This window comes from Odontesthes bonariensis, chromosome 10, assembly GCF_027942865.1.
Source record: "Odontesthes bonariensis isolate fOdoBon6 chromosome 10, fOdoBon6.hap1, whole genome shotgun sequence".
Lineage (NCBI taxonomy): Eukaryota > Metazoa > Chordata > Actinopteri > Atheriniformes > Atherinopsidae > Odontesthes > Odontesthes bonariensis.
The window spans coordinates 31,118,080-31,132,504 of record NC_134515.1 but is presented as its reverse complement, the minus strand read 5'-3'; the positions used below and the strand labels follow the sequence as shown (position 1 = coordinate 31,132,504).

Genomic DNA, 14,425 nt, shown 5'->3' with positions numbered 1-14,425 from the left:
TAAAACTGTATTAGAAAGACAAAATGTTGTTCATACGAGACTATTATTTCTTTAAGAGTGCATTTGAGACCCGATAGTCATTTTTGTGCATCTAAATGCAACATATTTGCCCACAGAAGTAGTGGTACTCATAATATATTCTTATCACAGAAATTCTGCTTCTGCCATGTGAACCCATAACCCATGCCAGTGGAGTAACAAGTTGGCACCAAGCTTCAACTTAAAATAATGGAAGCAAACCCTACATCACAATGCATCCAAGTAGTCAGCTTACTACCAGCTTTTAATTTATTTGTCATTAATCATGTGACACCATAACACAGAAAACTTGGGGAAAAAATCTTATGATACTAAGATCTTAAGTCTTAAAATAAATAGTGAGGTAAAGCTGTAAATGTTTGTTGAAGTTATTGATGATTTTGCCACATGAGCTCCAATGAGGCATTACTAGCATCAGCTAGCCTGGCTGACGCGTCCACATCTCGATGAGATGGTGGTCTGGGAACTAGGTGTGCATTTTCTCGTATTTGAGGCGTGGTTTACGAATGCCTAGAGCCGTTTATTGGGCACTACGAATGTCTATCAAATGACGTCTGGTTCTTCCCATGCTGCTTTGCGCGCGATTCATAGCCAATTGTATCACTTATACCAGATGACGTATGTAGAGCGACAGAAATTCGACGAGGAAGAAGGCAATGAAATCTTTCAACGCCAAACGTTGCTCTTTTTTAAAAGTAAACTTGCGTTCTAAGCTACTTAAAACACTTTCTAAGGCTGCATGGAACGGTAACGTTGTGTCCGCTGCCATGTTGGATTAACACTCTACAAGCTTCGGTGTCGCGCATAGACGTCGTCATCGCCTTGCAGCCCCCCCCCCCCCCCCCCCCCCTTTCTGTGATTGGTTCCCTAACTCAGGCAAAAATGAGGGCGGTGGTTTCCAGGCTGCCTTTGCAGTGTGAATGAAATCGCACGCAAAGCAGCATGGGAATTCCCAGGCTATGCATACACAGTAGTTATGCCTGCAAATATAAACTCCCTTCATTGATGTGGTCATGCACAACACATTTGGCAGGGCAGAATTAGGCTATAATATCGGTTTGGTTTGGTCTGTGCTGAACCACAACTTGATTTCTGGTTCCTAAGGAACATGATTTGGGTTAAAGTGAAATATTTTGTCAGAATGAAAAGAATAAAGATATTCATTCATGTTTTGGGCCCCATCCATCTATTATAACCTCTATCAGACTTAATCAGATTAACTATCAGACTTTGTTGCATTTTCAGCAGATTGTCCTCTGAAAATATAAAGGGAAAACAGAAAACTTAACAAATGCAGCCTTTGGGCATTTTTTAAAAGAGACAATCCAACCTAACAGGTTACAGGCTGCTTTGAATTAAAAATTGATCTTTTTTAAACAGTGTTTTGTTAGTGGGACTCGTATATGCATCACATTGTTTTTTAATATATGATGGAAGAAAATGCTGTTTTCCTGTATATACACTCTTATCACATACTCGTTTAGGTGTCGTAAAATGGTTTAATTTGCTTGAACAGTGAAGCTTTGTGGTTTCAAAAGATATGTAGTGATTAATTATTGAAAATGGTAAACGTATGAATGAATTAATGAGCCACACTACTGCAGTTGGTGACACTTCTGGCATTTTGAATCAGTGCCAAATACACCAGACTGCTGACCTGATTATTTATCCCTAAAAATAGTTCCCAAAAATTTGAATGTAAGCATCAAGATATTTCAAGAAAAAGTTCAGATTGAATTATAAGGAAACCTTTTTCCGTGATTTATGTCTCAATTTTAGTGTTGTACTGGTTTGAGTGTTTGACCAAAAGACAAATAGTGAAAAAACACAAGCCTTATCCTTTAAATGAGGGTAACTTTGAACGTGATGTAGCTATAGATTTGTTGTTTTTTCAACCTACCAATGCATGTTCTTTTTTCTATTTTATGTTCCCCTAGCCGAGTCCATCTTGCTCATTCAGGTGGGACCTTTTACATCTTGTTGTTTTGTTGTCATATGGCCATCAAGTGCACAGACTGGCAATCAAAAGGAGGCGCTATGAATGGCAAACTAGATTTTAATGCCAAACTTTAAATGTGTTTCATTTCATGCTTTTACTTCATCATTTTCTCTTGTGTAGACTTTCTGCTTTAAGTTATATACTTGCTTTAAAGGCTGGCATGTATATAGTCATTATTGAACTTCTTTTCATTGATAGTACCTGTATCTCACCCACTCACTTTGATTTCAAAAACTACATTGTTTTCATGTACACCCTAGCAGTAGTGTTTAGTAGGATGATCAAATATGTGATGATCAAACAATGCTTTTTAGGAGTTTGAATTTCCAATTTGATATTTCAATGAATTGTTGTAATACTTTGTAGAACTGCAATCGAAACAGTTTGATACATATTGTGAATGCAAACATAAGCTTTTGCATTTACTACAACATGATCTTATATACATCATTAAAGAGACCTGCAGAGAATGCTTTATTTGTTTTTCTGCTGAACACAACAATTACAATTTACATCCAATTTATGCTTAAATGATTTAAAACAATAATTTAAGCTGTTAAAGGTCTTTGTTATTATTTGGATTTAGTTAATTGTGACATTCACTTACTCATTTTGAAAATGGGCATGCTCATACACACACACACACACACACACACACACACACACACACACACACACACACCAATGACAGCTTGACATTTTAAAAAATGGAAATGTTTGCTGTCATATTAGTTTTTTTTTCGTCCCACATTTACTATGACCTTCTCAGCATTATCTTTATAATGTCAGCCCGCAAGTTATTTTAAAGTTTATGAGTGGCAATGTGGTTCATCTGCCAAATCCAACTTTTTTATACGATGGGACATTTGAAGTCTTTTACCGAAAGTGGGAAAGTCAAATGAGCCAGGAGAGGGAATGACAAGAGAGCAGACTGACAGAAAAAAATATATAGGACAGAAATCTGATTTCTTAAACCTGTGTTGATTGAACAGGTATGTCTCACCATTCCAAACAAACAAACAAACAAACAAAAACACATCTGACTTGGAAAGTAGGTTATGGAATGTTACTTTGTTTCAGTTGATCCCTTGTGAAAATCCAAAAATTCTGTTTAGTTAGAAGACACCAACACACACACCCACACACATTCACAAAAATGTTTTTAGGAAAGAATATTGTCCTTGACTTAAATTTTCATCAATTTTACTTTAAACAGTAAGATGGGTTTCTAAGCTTAGGTTGACACCCAGTGTCAGTGCAACCATTTAATAAGATTCACAAGCTGCAGAAGCAGTATTATGCCAAGAAACACCTTTACAGACATTTTATATAGAATGACTCTTGATGGGGCAGGTGTATGGATAATTACTGGATCACAAATAAACTAAGGACACAATTAGGCATCAGTGGAGTGAAAAGTGTTGTTAGCATGAGCTAATTGGATCTTTGGACCAATCAGGACCTTGTATAGAAAATTCAACTTTCAAATCTGCTGCCAGTTTCTAGAAGATACTTTTCTTCAATTTGTGTTAAAGGAAGAAGTTTTCAGCATTCACTAAATTTGTGATCTTTATGCAGAACAACATCTCATCACATGTAGTATTTCACTGCTTGGCTAACCTGTAAAGGCCTTAAAGATATTTGAATAATAACCTGGACTTTCCTCACCTCACTTAAATGCTTTTGAGAACAGTGGCGGCAGCTGACTTTTAAAACAGGGGAAGCCCATATTACGCGTATGACAGACTATCAAAACGCTTGGCTAAAAGCATGTCAACTACATTTGGTGTTGCTAACTGCTTAGCTGCGAGCATAGCCGCCATTGTGACAAAACTACAAGCTAACACGACAAACAAATGCACAACAGAAATATAATTGACAAAACTTCTAAACAACAATGATGTGTTTCTTATTTACAGTGTAATATTTACAAAAGTGTATGTGTGTGAGGATGGAAATGGAAACGATGGGAAATGAGTGAAACTCCGACAGCACCTTCACAGACAACCAGTCTCTTTCGTATCCGCTTTGGGACTGAAGTTCCAGCGTGCTTCTCCCCGCTTAAAAATTCGGCTGCCACAACATCTCTCATGATGGACAAAAACACTAACTCCAATCATCACGACACAGCCCCTCATATTGACACGCACACGTCTATTCTACCCCCAGAGACGCCGAGCAGCCTCGGAAGTGATGAGTTTTTGTCGATTTAGCCAATGATGACCTAGAATTGTAGAAAAAAACTTGACTCTCCCGGCCCCTCCTGAAGCCGGGCAGCCCTCGGCTCGGAAGCCTGGCTGTTAGTGGCGGCTTCATAACATGATTTCCTCAGTGAACGGTGGCGATTTCAGAACAAATCACTTCATTAAGCTACAGGACAACATGTTGTAGTTATGAAAGTAAATGCAGTATTGGGCATATCTTGTGTTTTGTGAATAACTGTTTTATCGTCAATTTAACATTGAAGATGTGGCAATTTCGCCAGAGAATGGGAGAGGCTGCCCGGCTTCCCGTGTTGTCTCTGAATAGCCGCGGCTGATTGAGAACTTGCGGGTCCTTCTTAAGCATGACATTTACAGTATAGAAAAAAAAAAAACCTTGCTGATTAGCATTTAGGAGGTTGAGGTTTCTGCTTCTGGGACATGAATGGGATCATGAACAGATCAAGAAACTGTCAGACTTTGTGTATGTCGAGCACACGTCAGGTATTATGAAGAAGGGTGGCTACATTAGCCACTGAAAGGACAAAAATGCTACCAGTCAATTTTTTGTAACTTGTTCCTTAAAGGGGAACTCCGGGGCAATTGAAGCGCAATCCCATTGCTAGAGGTTGTCAAATACTGATAGTAGGACACAGACAGGTGCAAATCGGCGCTCCCTGTGTGGAGATAGCGCTGTTCGCACAGGCTGTCATGCGAGACTAATACGTGGTGGCTAGGGGCAAGCGCTAACCCTTCCACGTAAAACAACAACTTGCACACTGCAGAAACGTCACACCACTTTATAAACCATCCGACAATAAAGTCACAAGCCTTACCATCTAAACCATATGCATGGTTCTCACATTACTGGCATGGGGACGTTAAAAAACAACTTTATAAACAGCATGTAACTCACCGGCTGGTTGTAGGCTCGCGCATGTGAAAGCCCAAAAGAGTCGATGGACGATAATCACATTTACAAAACAATTATCTTCTCTAGAAAAACTGTGTTCAAGTATTTAAAACATTACAACAATATTACTGGGCATGTATTATTGTAATGTTTGAAATACTTGAACGCAGTTTTTCTAGAGAAGATAATTGTTTTGTATATGTCATTATCGTCCATCGACTCTTTTGGGCTTTCACATGCGCGAGCCTACAACCAGCCGGTGAGTTACATGCTGTTTATAAAGTTGTTTTGTAACGTCCCCATGCCAGTAATGTGAGAACCATGCATATGGTTTAGATGGTAAGGCTTGTGACTTTATTGTCGGATGGTTTATAAAGTGGTGTGATGTTTCTGCAGTGTGCAAGTTGTTGTTTTACGTGGAAGGGTTAGCGCTTGCCCCTAGCCACCACGTATTAGCCTCGCATGACAGGCTGCCCAAACAGCGCTATCTCCACACAGGGAGCGCAGATTTGCACCTGTCTGTGTCCTACTATCAGTATTTGACAACCTCTAGCAATGGGATTGCGCTTCAAATGCTACCTTCTTGTTGTCATCTAAGCAACCCTGTTCAGTTTGTATCACCCAAATGATCATATATGTCGCTTGCGCTGCTGGATCTGAGGGGGCACCTGTTGGATACACCAGTTGATATACCATTTAAATGGTGTGCAAACTCGGCCTGCCACACTTTGCATAGTTTCCTCTTACAGATGTATCATCTTAGATAATCATGCATGCTCTGTGTGGATTGGTGCTTTAACTTTATTTTGTCTCTTTAACTGTTGAATGTGGTGTGTATGCTGATGAAGACTTATTGCTAAAACTCGGTTCTCGTCATAAATTTTGCCAGTCATACTATCCTCTAAATCATCAAATACCAGTATTCTATATGTACCTTTAGATAAGACCGTTGTACGAAAATGACTTTTTCAAAAAAATTTTTTGAATGGGTCTGCTCCATCGGCGGAGTTTGCGGGAGGGCAGGGAAGGCATTGCCCCCCCCCCGGTGGTCAAAAGAGTTAATTACTGTGTTCCCAAATTAATTTGAAAAAACACAATATAATGAAAAAAAATATAAATACTTATAAGTGACATGAAGCACACACAGTGACAGTAAATATATCAGACCATGATGTTACGCTATATATGAGTTGTAATGCACTGCTATATATGCTTCATAGTGTGTGGTTGGCTCAGATCTTGGGACTGTCTATTAGACGGGTGTTTTTTTTGTTGTTGTTTTATTTGCCCTCCCTGGCAAGAATCTGAAACTCCACTGGTGGTGTGCTCAGGTATACTTACTTACTGGAAGCAGCTTGCTTTTAATAAGGGACTTTTTAATGATATCAGCCAAAAAAATCATTTAAAAAGTACATGTAAATGATGTGCTTTTTTTGTCAAGTTTGCTATTAGAGTGCAGATTATATACTGTATATAACAGATGGAGGGCCTACTAGTCTGGAAAATAAAGCCAATCTGGAAGTGTCCTATACTAAAATTCTTTGAAGTGGCCAGAAAGAGGAAACTCCTATGGTTGCAAAACAAGGTATAGAGCCTGATGATTAGCTTTGCTTATTTATGAAGACTTGAAACAAGAGCAAAACGTTAATCAGTAACAAAACAAAATCCATCTATGAATACAATTATATAGTAGCTCACTCATTAACACATTGAAATTAATTCATTTATTCTAAACATATCTATATAATATATACATATATATATAATATGAACTGAGTACTAATTATATGAAATTGAATAAGAAATGATCATTTTTACATTTAATAGGAACATTTTATTTTTATGTTAATGCTTTTGATATATATTATATTTACTGTGTCATGTAAGAAAAATTATGTGACAGTAAATTTAGAAGTTAGTTGGAATTCAGTATTTTCAAAGGGTAATATCTGAAAATAACTCAGAGCAAAGGCTTCGTGATATCTGGAAAAGTGGGTGTAATGTTCATTTCTGCCCCATTTATTTGAAACGGTCTGTCCAGAAGACGATAAATGCCCTGCATTAAAATGGTAATATGTGACAGTACTTTGTTATAGTTAGTCCAACATTGAGTGTTATTTGCAAATTGTCACATCTTTGGCTGTTTTACATAATAAGTAAGCACAAGTATGAAGTTAGGAATCTTAGGGGCTTCACGTTGGTGTGGTGGCAAGCACCGTCACCTCACAGCAAGAGGGTTTCGGGTTCAAATCGCAGCCTTTCTGTGGGGGGTTTGCATGTTCTTCCTGTGTATGTGGGGGTTCTCTCTGGGTACTCTGGCTTCCTCCCATCATCTGAAAACATGCATGTTAGGTCAATTGGTGAGTCCAAATTGAAATTTTAAAGAGTGAGCGTGTCTGGTTGTGTGTCTCTTTTGTCTCTGTGTGGCGACCTGTCCAACGTGTTCCCTCGCCTCTCACCCAATGACAGCAGGGATAGCAGTGATAACAGCGGATTGTAGCCACTCACCTAGTAGAGCAAGTGAGTTTTAGCAACCGGCAGCTGCTCACACAGTCTGGGCCCAGTTCTGGCAGCTGGCAGTCACTTGTACGCTCAACCGGACACAGTCCTAGCTGCGAACAGGAAGTTCCTGTTCATTTGGCCTAGAGAGTGGCTACTACCCCTCACTATGCTGTGGCATGTATCTGTTTAGCTTGAGGTAGCCTCTCATTTAATCCCTCATTCATTCTTCACAGTGTATGTAAAATAGTTGTACAGCCCCATTGTGCAAGTAGTCAAGACTTGTTACTCTTATCTTCTATGTATAACACATGGACCGTCTGACCTCACTTTTCTGAGATGGAAGATGGCGCTCTGCACATTTAAAGCAGAAAATTGTGGCCATAGAATTGAGGGTAACGTTTTTTCAGGATTTCTTGGAAAACATAAAAACTTATGGACATGGTGAAAACCTATTTGGACTTTAGATTTTAAAAACAGCAAACAAACAAAAAAATTGTTTTATTTGTTTAAACTTTTTCGGTGTTGCATTCTAGAAAACAAGGGAAGTTCCTTGGATGTCAAGATTAAATTCATTAGGTCCACTATGTCCGCTACCAGTTCTCATTCTGAGCAGGATATTAAAGGGATATCGACAGTTGCAACAAGCTGTTGGATGTTTTTTGTACAATGTGAATGCAACGTAAATCAGACCTTAAAGGTGGGGTCTGTGATGTTTTCTGGAGCATTTTTTATCATATTGTCTGAAAACCCCATTGCACCCACTAAAATAGAATGTTTGGAAAAAAAACTAAATCTTTTAGTCCATTATAGAGGGTGTAGCAAGAGGAAATGTCTGACCAATAGAAGTAATGATGAGAGTTACTTCTATTGGATTCTGACACGCCAATCAACCGTCAGCCCCCCTCCCCCCTGCGCGTTCACAGACTCGTGACGCGTTCATGTGTTTTGAAGGCGTGGTTTCGAGGGGTGGGCTGAAGGGAGAGGCAAGGTTGTGTATTTTCAAAAATATAGCTTGCAGGAACCGTTTTTCCAAGATCTCAGACCCCACCTCTAAGTAAAAGTCCTCTTTTCGATCCTATGATCAATGAAATCATCCTATGACGTTTTCTTTTTCAACCTATGTAGGAGAACATCAAGACTTTTCTGGACATAGACATGTGTTTGTACATGAAAAAAATCTCTCTCTGTAATGATGGTTTTTCAGTAGATATTTGTTGGAATACTAATTAGAAAATAATTTCTCCACAACTGCTAACAGAAAGATACAAAAGATACAGTTTAAACTCCCATCTGTTGAAGCGTCAGAGAAGGTGTTCAGCTAGTGACATACACTATTTGTTTCTCTGTAGTGTGGGAGAACTAGGTTTGATCTTCAGCCAACATGAGTTGGTTGTGCTGGGTGTTATGGAGAACTGAAACTGTCATAATCTGAAATAAGTACAAAAATGATAAATGACTCATTGAATAAATGCCAGGAAAATTAATTTAAAAGAAAAAAATTCACGAATAAATGTGTAGAATGTTAAATTATATAATATTTTCTGCTTTAGTTACCAACTATATTTACTGTATTTACCATTATGTGTTAAAACCCTATCTATTTTCTTTGCCATTTGAATTTCAGTTTAATTCATTGATTGAATTAGTACTATTATTCATTTGTTTAGTTAAGTTTATTCTTTGATCCCTGCATTTATATGTCCATTTCATTTCGCGGTAAGCGGAAAGGCGGGGGTTTTATACTGTTCTTTAATCAGAGATGGGTAAACCCCCGCAATGTGACCGTTAAGGAGAGGGTTTGTTGTCCAGACATCGAAATGCTGTCAGTTGGTTTCCGTGCGTTCTATGCGCCCAGAGAGTTCCCATACACAGTCGTCATAGTTGTTTACATTCCACCGAGGGCGGCACCTACAACGCCGTGTGACGTCATCCATGACGCCGTTGCTAGGATACAGACCCAGCATCCTGAGGCATTCATTGCAATCACAGGGGATTTCAACCACGTCTCTCTATCCTCCTGCCTGACTGGTTTGTACAGTATGTGGACTGTCCAACACATGGAGAAAAGACATTAGATCTGTTCTATGCTAACGTGAAGGAGGCTTACAGGGCAGTGTCTCTTCCACCACTGGGTAGATCTGATCACAGCATGGTCTATCTACAACCCACATACAGACCATGTGTACAGAGACTTCCTGTTACTACCAGATCTTTCAGGAAGTAGTCACCAGAGGCGAGTGCTGCATTGAGAGACTGCTTTGATGTCACAGACTGGGCTGTACTGCTGGAGGAAGACGAAATGGACATTGACCTGGACAGGAGGGTCAGCACCATCACAGACTACATTAACTTCTGTAGGGACACTGTGATTACAGTCAGGACTGTAAGGTGCTATCCAAATAATAAACCATGGATCACCAGTGACATCAAAGACCTCCTGAACCAGAAAAAGAGGGCGTTCCAGAATGGGATGGAGAAAGGCGGAGGAGTGTACAACAGGAGCTTAAAAAAACACTACGTCGAGCTAATGTGGAGTACAAGAAAAAGGTAGAGCGACAGCTGGAGAACAATAACACCAAGGAGGTGTGGAGGGGCATGAGGACCATCACTGGGTACAGACTGAAGAACTCTCAGTCTGTGGAAGGTGATGTGGACAGAGCCAATACTTTCAACCAATATTACAACAGGTTTGATAGTGTGGCTTTTTCCACCTCTGCTGCTGCTCCCTCCACCCCCATCACTACAGCTGCTTCCTCTATACTGCTTCCACTGCCCTACTGTACTTCCACCTCAATGGCAACCTGCATCGCCAAGCCTCCTCCTCCGCCTGACTGCACCTCTACCACTGCTGTCACCAACAAGTTTCTTCTGTCCAGCTGTACCTCCACCTCTACGACAGCTTCCACCACCAGGCCTACTAAACCCAACTGCACCTCCACCTCTGCGGCAGCTTCTACCTCCAGGCATCCTGAGCACAGCTGTATCTCCACATCTGTTGGCTGCTCCCACCACCTGGCCTCCTCAGTCCAGCTGCACCTCCACCTCTGCAGCAACTCCCACCACTAGCCCTCCTCTGTCCAGCTGCACCCCCACCCCCATCTCTATGGTTGATAGCAACATCACTCCTGTAGCCATCCCTCCGCTACAACCTCTGTATCTAACTTTAGAGGAGGTTGGAGCTGAGCTCAGGAGACTTAAGTCAGGGAGGGCTGCAGGCCCAGATGGAGTCTGTCCAAGGTTTCTGAGGGACTGTGCTGGTCAACTAGCAGTCCCTCTTCAGAGGCTCTTTAATATGAGCATTCAGATGGAAAAAGTCCCGGTGCTGTGGAAAACTTCTTGTCTCATACCGGTGCCCAAATTAGGGCAACCGGTGGAGCTGAATGACTACAGACCGGTGGCTTTGACATCTCATATCATGAAGACCTTGGAGAGACTCCTTGTTCGTCGCATGAGATTGCAGGTTGCTGAGGCTCTTGATCCCCTCCAGTTTGCCTACCAGAAACACATAGGAGGGGAAGACGCGATTCTGTACATGTTGCATCGGGCATATGCTTATCTGGATGTGCCTGGTTCATATGTGAGAATCATGTTCTTTGAGTTCTCCAGTGCCTTCAACACCATACAGCCTTCCATACTGAAAGACAAGCTGCTAGGTATGGGTGTGTCCCCCTCCCTGACATCATGGATTATAGACCATTTGTCTGCCAGACCACAGTATGTCAGGATGGGGAAATGTGTTTCTGGAATGCAGTACTGGGGCTCCGCAGGGTACTGTTTTGGCTCCTTTTCTTTTCACCCTGTACACATCGGACTTCAGGTACAACTCAGAGTCCTGCCACATTCAGAAGTATTCTGATGATACGGCTGTTGTGGCATGTGTGCATGGTGGACAGGAGAAGGAGTACAGGGACCTTGTGGAGGCCTTTACTGACTGGACCAAAAATAACTGTTTGCTCCTGAACACCACCAAAACCAAAGAGCTGGTGGTGGACTTCAGAAGATCTAAAACCCCATACCAGTCAGTCTGCATTGATGGAGGGGAGATAGGGACTGTTCAGACCTGCAAATACCTGGGGGTGGTGCTCGATAATAAACTGGAGTGGTCTGCCAACATAGAAGCAGTGTACAGGAGGGGCCAGAGCCGTCTCTTTTTCCTGAGATGGCTCAGGTCCTTCAATGTCTGCAGTGATATGATGTGCATGTTTTATCACACTATCATTGAGAGTGCACTGTTCTATGCTGCTGTCTGCTGGGGGAGTTGCACTACAGACAAAAACTGTAGGCACCTGGACAAACTGGTAAAAAAAAGGCTGGTTCTGTTGTAGGCAGAAGGCTGGACCCTCTCAGTGCTGTGGTGGAGCAACGGATGAGGAGGAAATTGTATTCTGTTTTGGAGAATAAGAGGCTCATCTCTCTGCGCTGCAGGACTGAGAGGTTCAGAAGGTCCTTTGTTCCCACAGACATAAGGCTTTTTAACAGTGACTGCTGAGTTCTTCTCAAATTGATTGATTGATTTTTATTTATTTATTTGTTTATTTAGTCATTTATTATTATTATTATTAGTTAGTAATAGTATTTTTACTAGAATTGGTATTATTACTGTTGTTGTTAATACAATCATTGTAAATATTTAAAAAAAAATTGAGCTACTTGACTAATTTGAATTTCCCCCATTGGGGAATGAATAAAGTATTTTTCTATTCTATTTCTATTCTATTCTATTTCTTTTCTTTATTCTTGTAGACGCAGGTTTTTGCAAGATGATGAATCTCTGCCCATCAGACTCTGTATGTCTGATGTGTTCTTTTTATATCCAGTCATGTTACTGATCTGTTGCCAATTAACCTGATTAGTTGCAACATGTTCCTTCAGCTGTTTCTTTTATGCATCACTTACTTTTCCAGCATTTTGTTGTCCCTGTCCCAACCTTTTTCAAAATGTTGCTGACATCAAATTCAAGATGAGTTCATATTTTTCATGAAATAGTAAAATGTCCCACTTTCAACATCTAACATGTTTTCTATATGTGATTATGAATAAAAATGGTTTATTAGCTTTGGAAATCATAACACCCTTCTCCCCTCCTCATTATGGAGACATAAGACACGTGGCTTCTTAAACTAATGACGTCTGCATTGAGGTGGAAGCCTACAAATAAGCCAAATCTCCCTTCTGCCACTTGTAGATATGGTACTTTACACAACACCATTTTAGTTTAGATTTTAGGGCATGAACAAATGACCTGCATCATTGTATTGTTAGGAGGACTGGTTGGAAGGTTCTAAGGTTTTGTAGCTCTTGGCAAATGGCTGTAATATTTGGCAAAAAGAACTCTGCTCTAATATTAATTTGAATGTGTACATTGTGAAAAAATAATGCACTGAAAAAATATGGAATATTTAATTTGTGATACATATAATGCTAATTATGGTTATATGAATATTTATTCATTTAGCTTTCTTTTAGAGACTTTAATGAGGTTTGATAGGCCACCTTGTTTCAATTGTGTGTGCTAAGCTAAACTGGTGCTACTGTAGGTTCATATTCAGTAAACTGATAGAGACTCAGCTAACTCTCATTCAACAGAAAATTCTTTTCTTGTCAAAAAGTCAAACATAAGTTCCTTGTGAAAAAACACTGTAACTGTTTTTCATTGACATATGTCTCTTTAAATAAAAACAAATCTTTGTTTGCCTTGTCTGTCCTGCAGGGGGAGCTATTGAGCCCCTGTCGTTGTGACGGTTCTGTGCGCTGCACCCATCAGCCCTGTCTCATACGATGGATAAGCGAGAGAGGCTCCTGGAGCTGTGAGCTCTGCTACTTCAAGTATCAGGTCCTGGCAATCAGCACCAAGAATCCACTGCAGGTAACACAAAAAGAGTCAGAAGCACATAACTCTGGGAAAACACACTTAAACTTTGCTCTTATTGAACATTAATTGATTCTCTGCCTGTCTAAATTAATTTGGCTCTGACAAGCCAACACAGTTCAGTCTAATAAGCTGTTGGAAACTATCACTAACAGGATAACTGCGGTATTTTCAACATTAAGCCTCATTTATGAGTCGTCTGCAATGTTTTAGAACCCCCCTCACCGCTTTTTTGATGTTTCCTGCTGTCTCCGGTATTTGCCTAATTTTGATTCTTCTCAACCTGCTTCAGAATGGCAAGCATGGTGCATGTCCAAAAAGGTCCGTAAAAGCACCATAAATGTCTGTTTTCAAAATCATCAACTCACCGGAGTGGTTACTGGTGTAATCCTTATCAAATTTCGTTGCGAAAAGTTGCTTCTGTCGTGTGTTATTTGGCAGCTCGTTCATGCTCGCACTATTTTCTTAGCGGTGGCGGAGTAATATCAATGAACATCCAGTACAAAATGTCAAATAAAACACGACAGAAGCAACTTTTCGCAACGAAATTTGATATGGATTACCAGTGCACACCAGTAACCACTCCGGTGAGTTGATGATTTTGAAAACGGACGTTTATGGTGCTTTTACGGACCTTTTTGGACATGCACCATGCTTGCCATTCTGAAGCAGGTTGAGAAGAATCAAAATTAGGCAAATACCGGAGACAGCAGGAAACATCAAAAAGCGGTGAGGGGGGTTCTAAAACATTGCAGACGACTCATAAATGAGGCTTAATGTTGAAAATACCGCAGTTATCCTTTAACCTGTATAAACAAAGTAATCGGTGACCATCAGTTCTTAAATATAAGACAGACTCAGACAGGAAGAAAATATAACATGAAAAGAGTCACTGCTGTTTG

General features: G+C 40.3%; 1 protein-coding gene across 2 annotated transcripts in view; it reads left to right on the top strand.

The window, feature by feature from the left end:
* The window catches only part of marchf9 (membrane-associated ring finger (C3HC4) 9), a 34,904-nt gene that overhangs the window by 3,608 nt on the left and 16,871 nt on the right, over positions 1 to 14,425 (top strand). For both annotated transcript variants that reach the window (XM_075475792.1, XM_075475791.1), the window contains one exon: positions 13,365 to 13,520. In XM_075475792.1, coding sequence (XP_075331907.1) covers positions 13,365 to 13,520 — 156 coding nt within the window. The remainder of the gene's footprint in view (positions 1 to 13,364; positions 13,521 to 14,425) is intronic.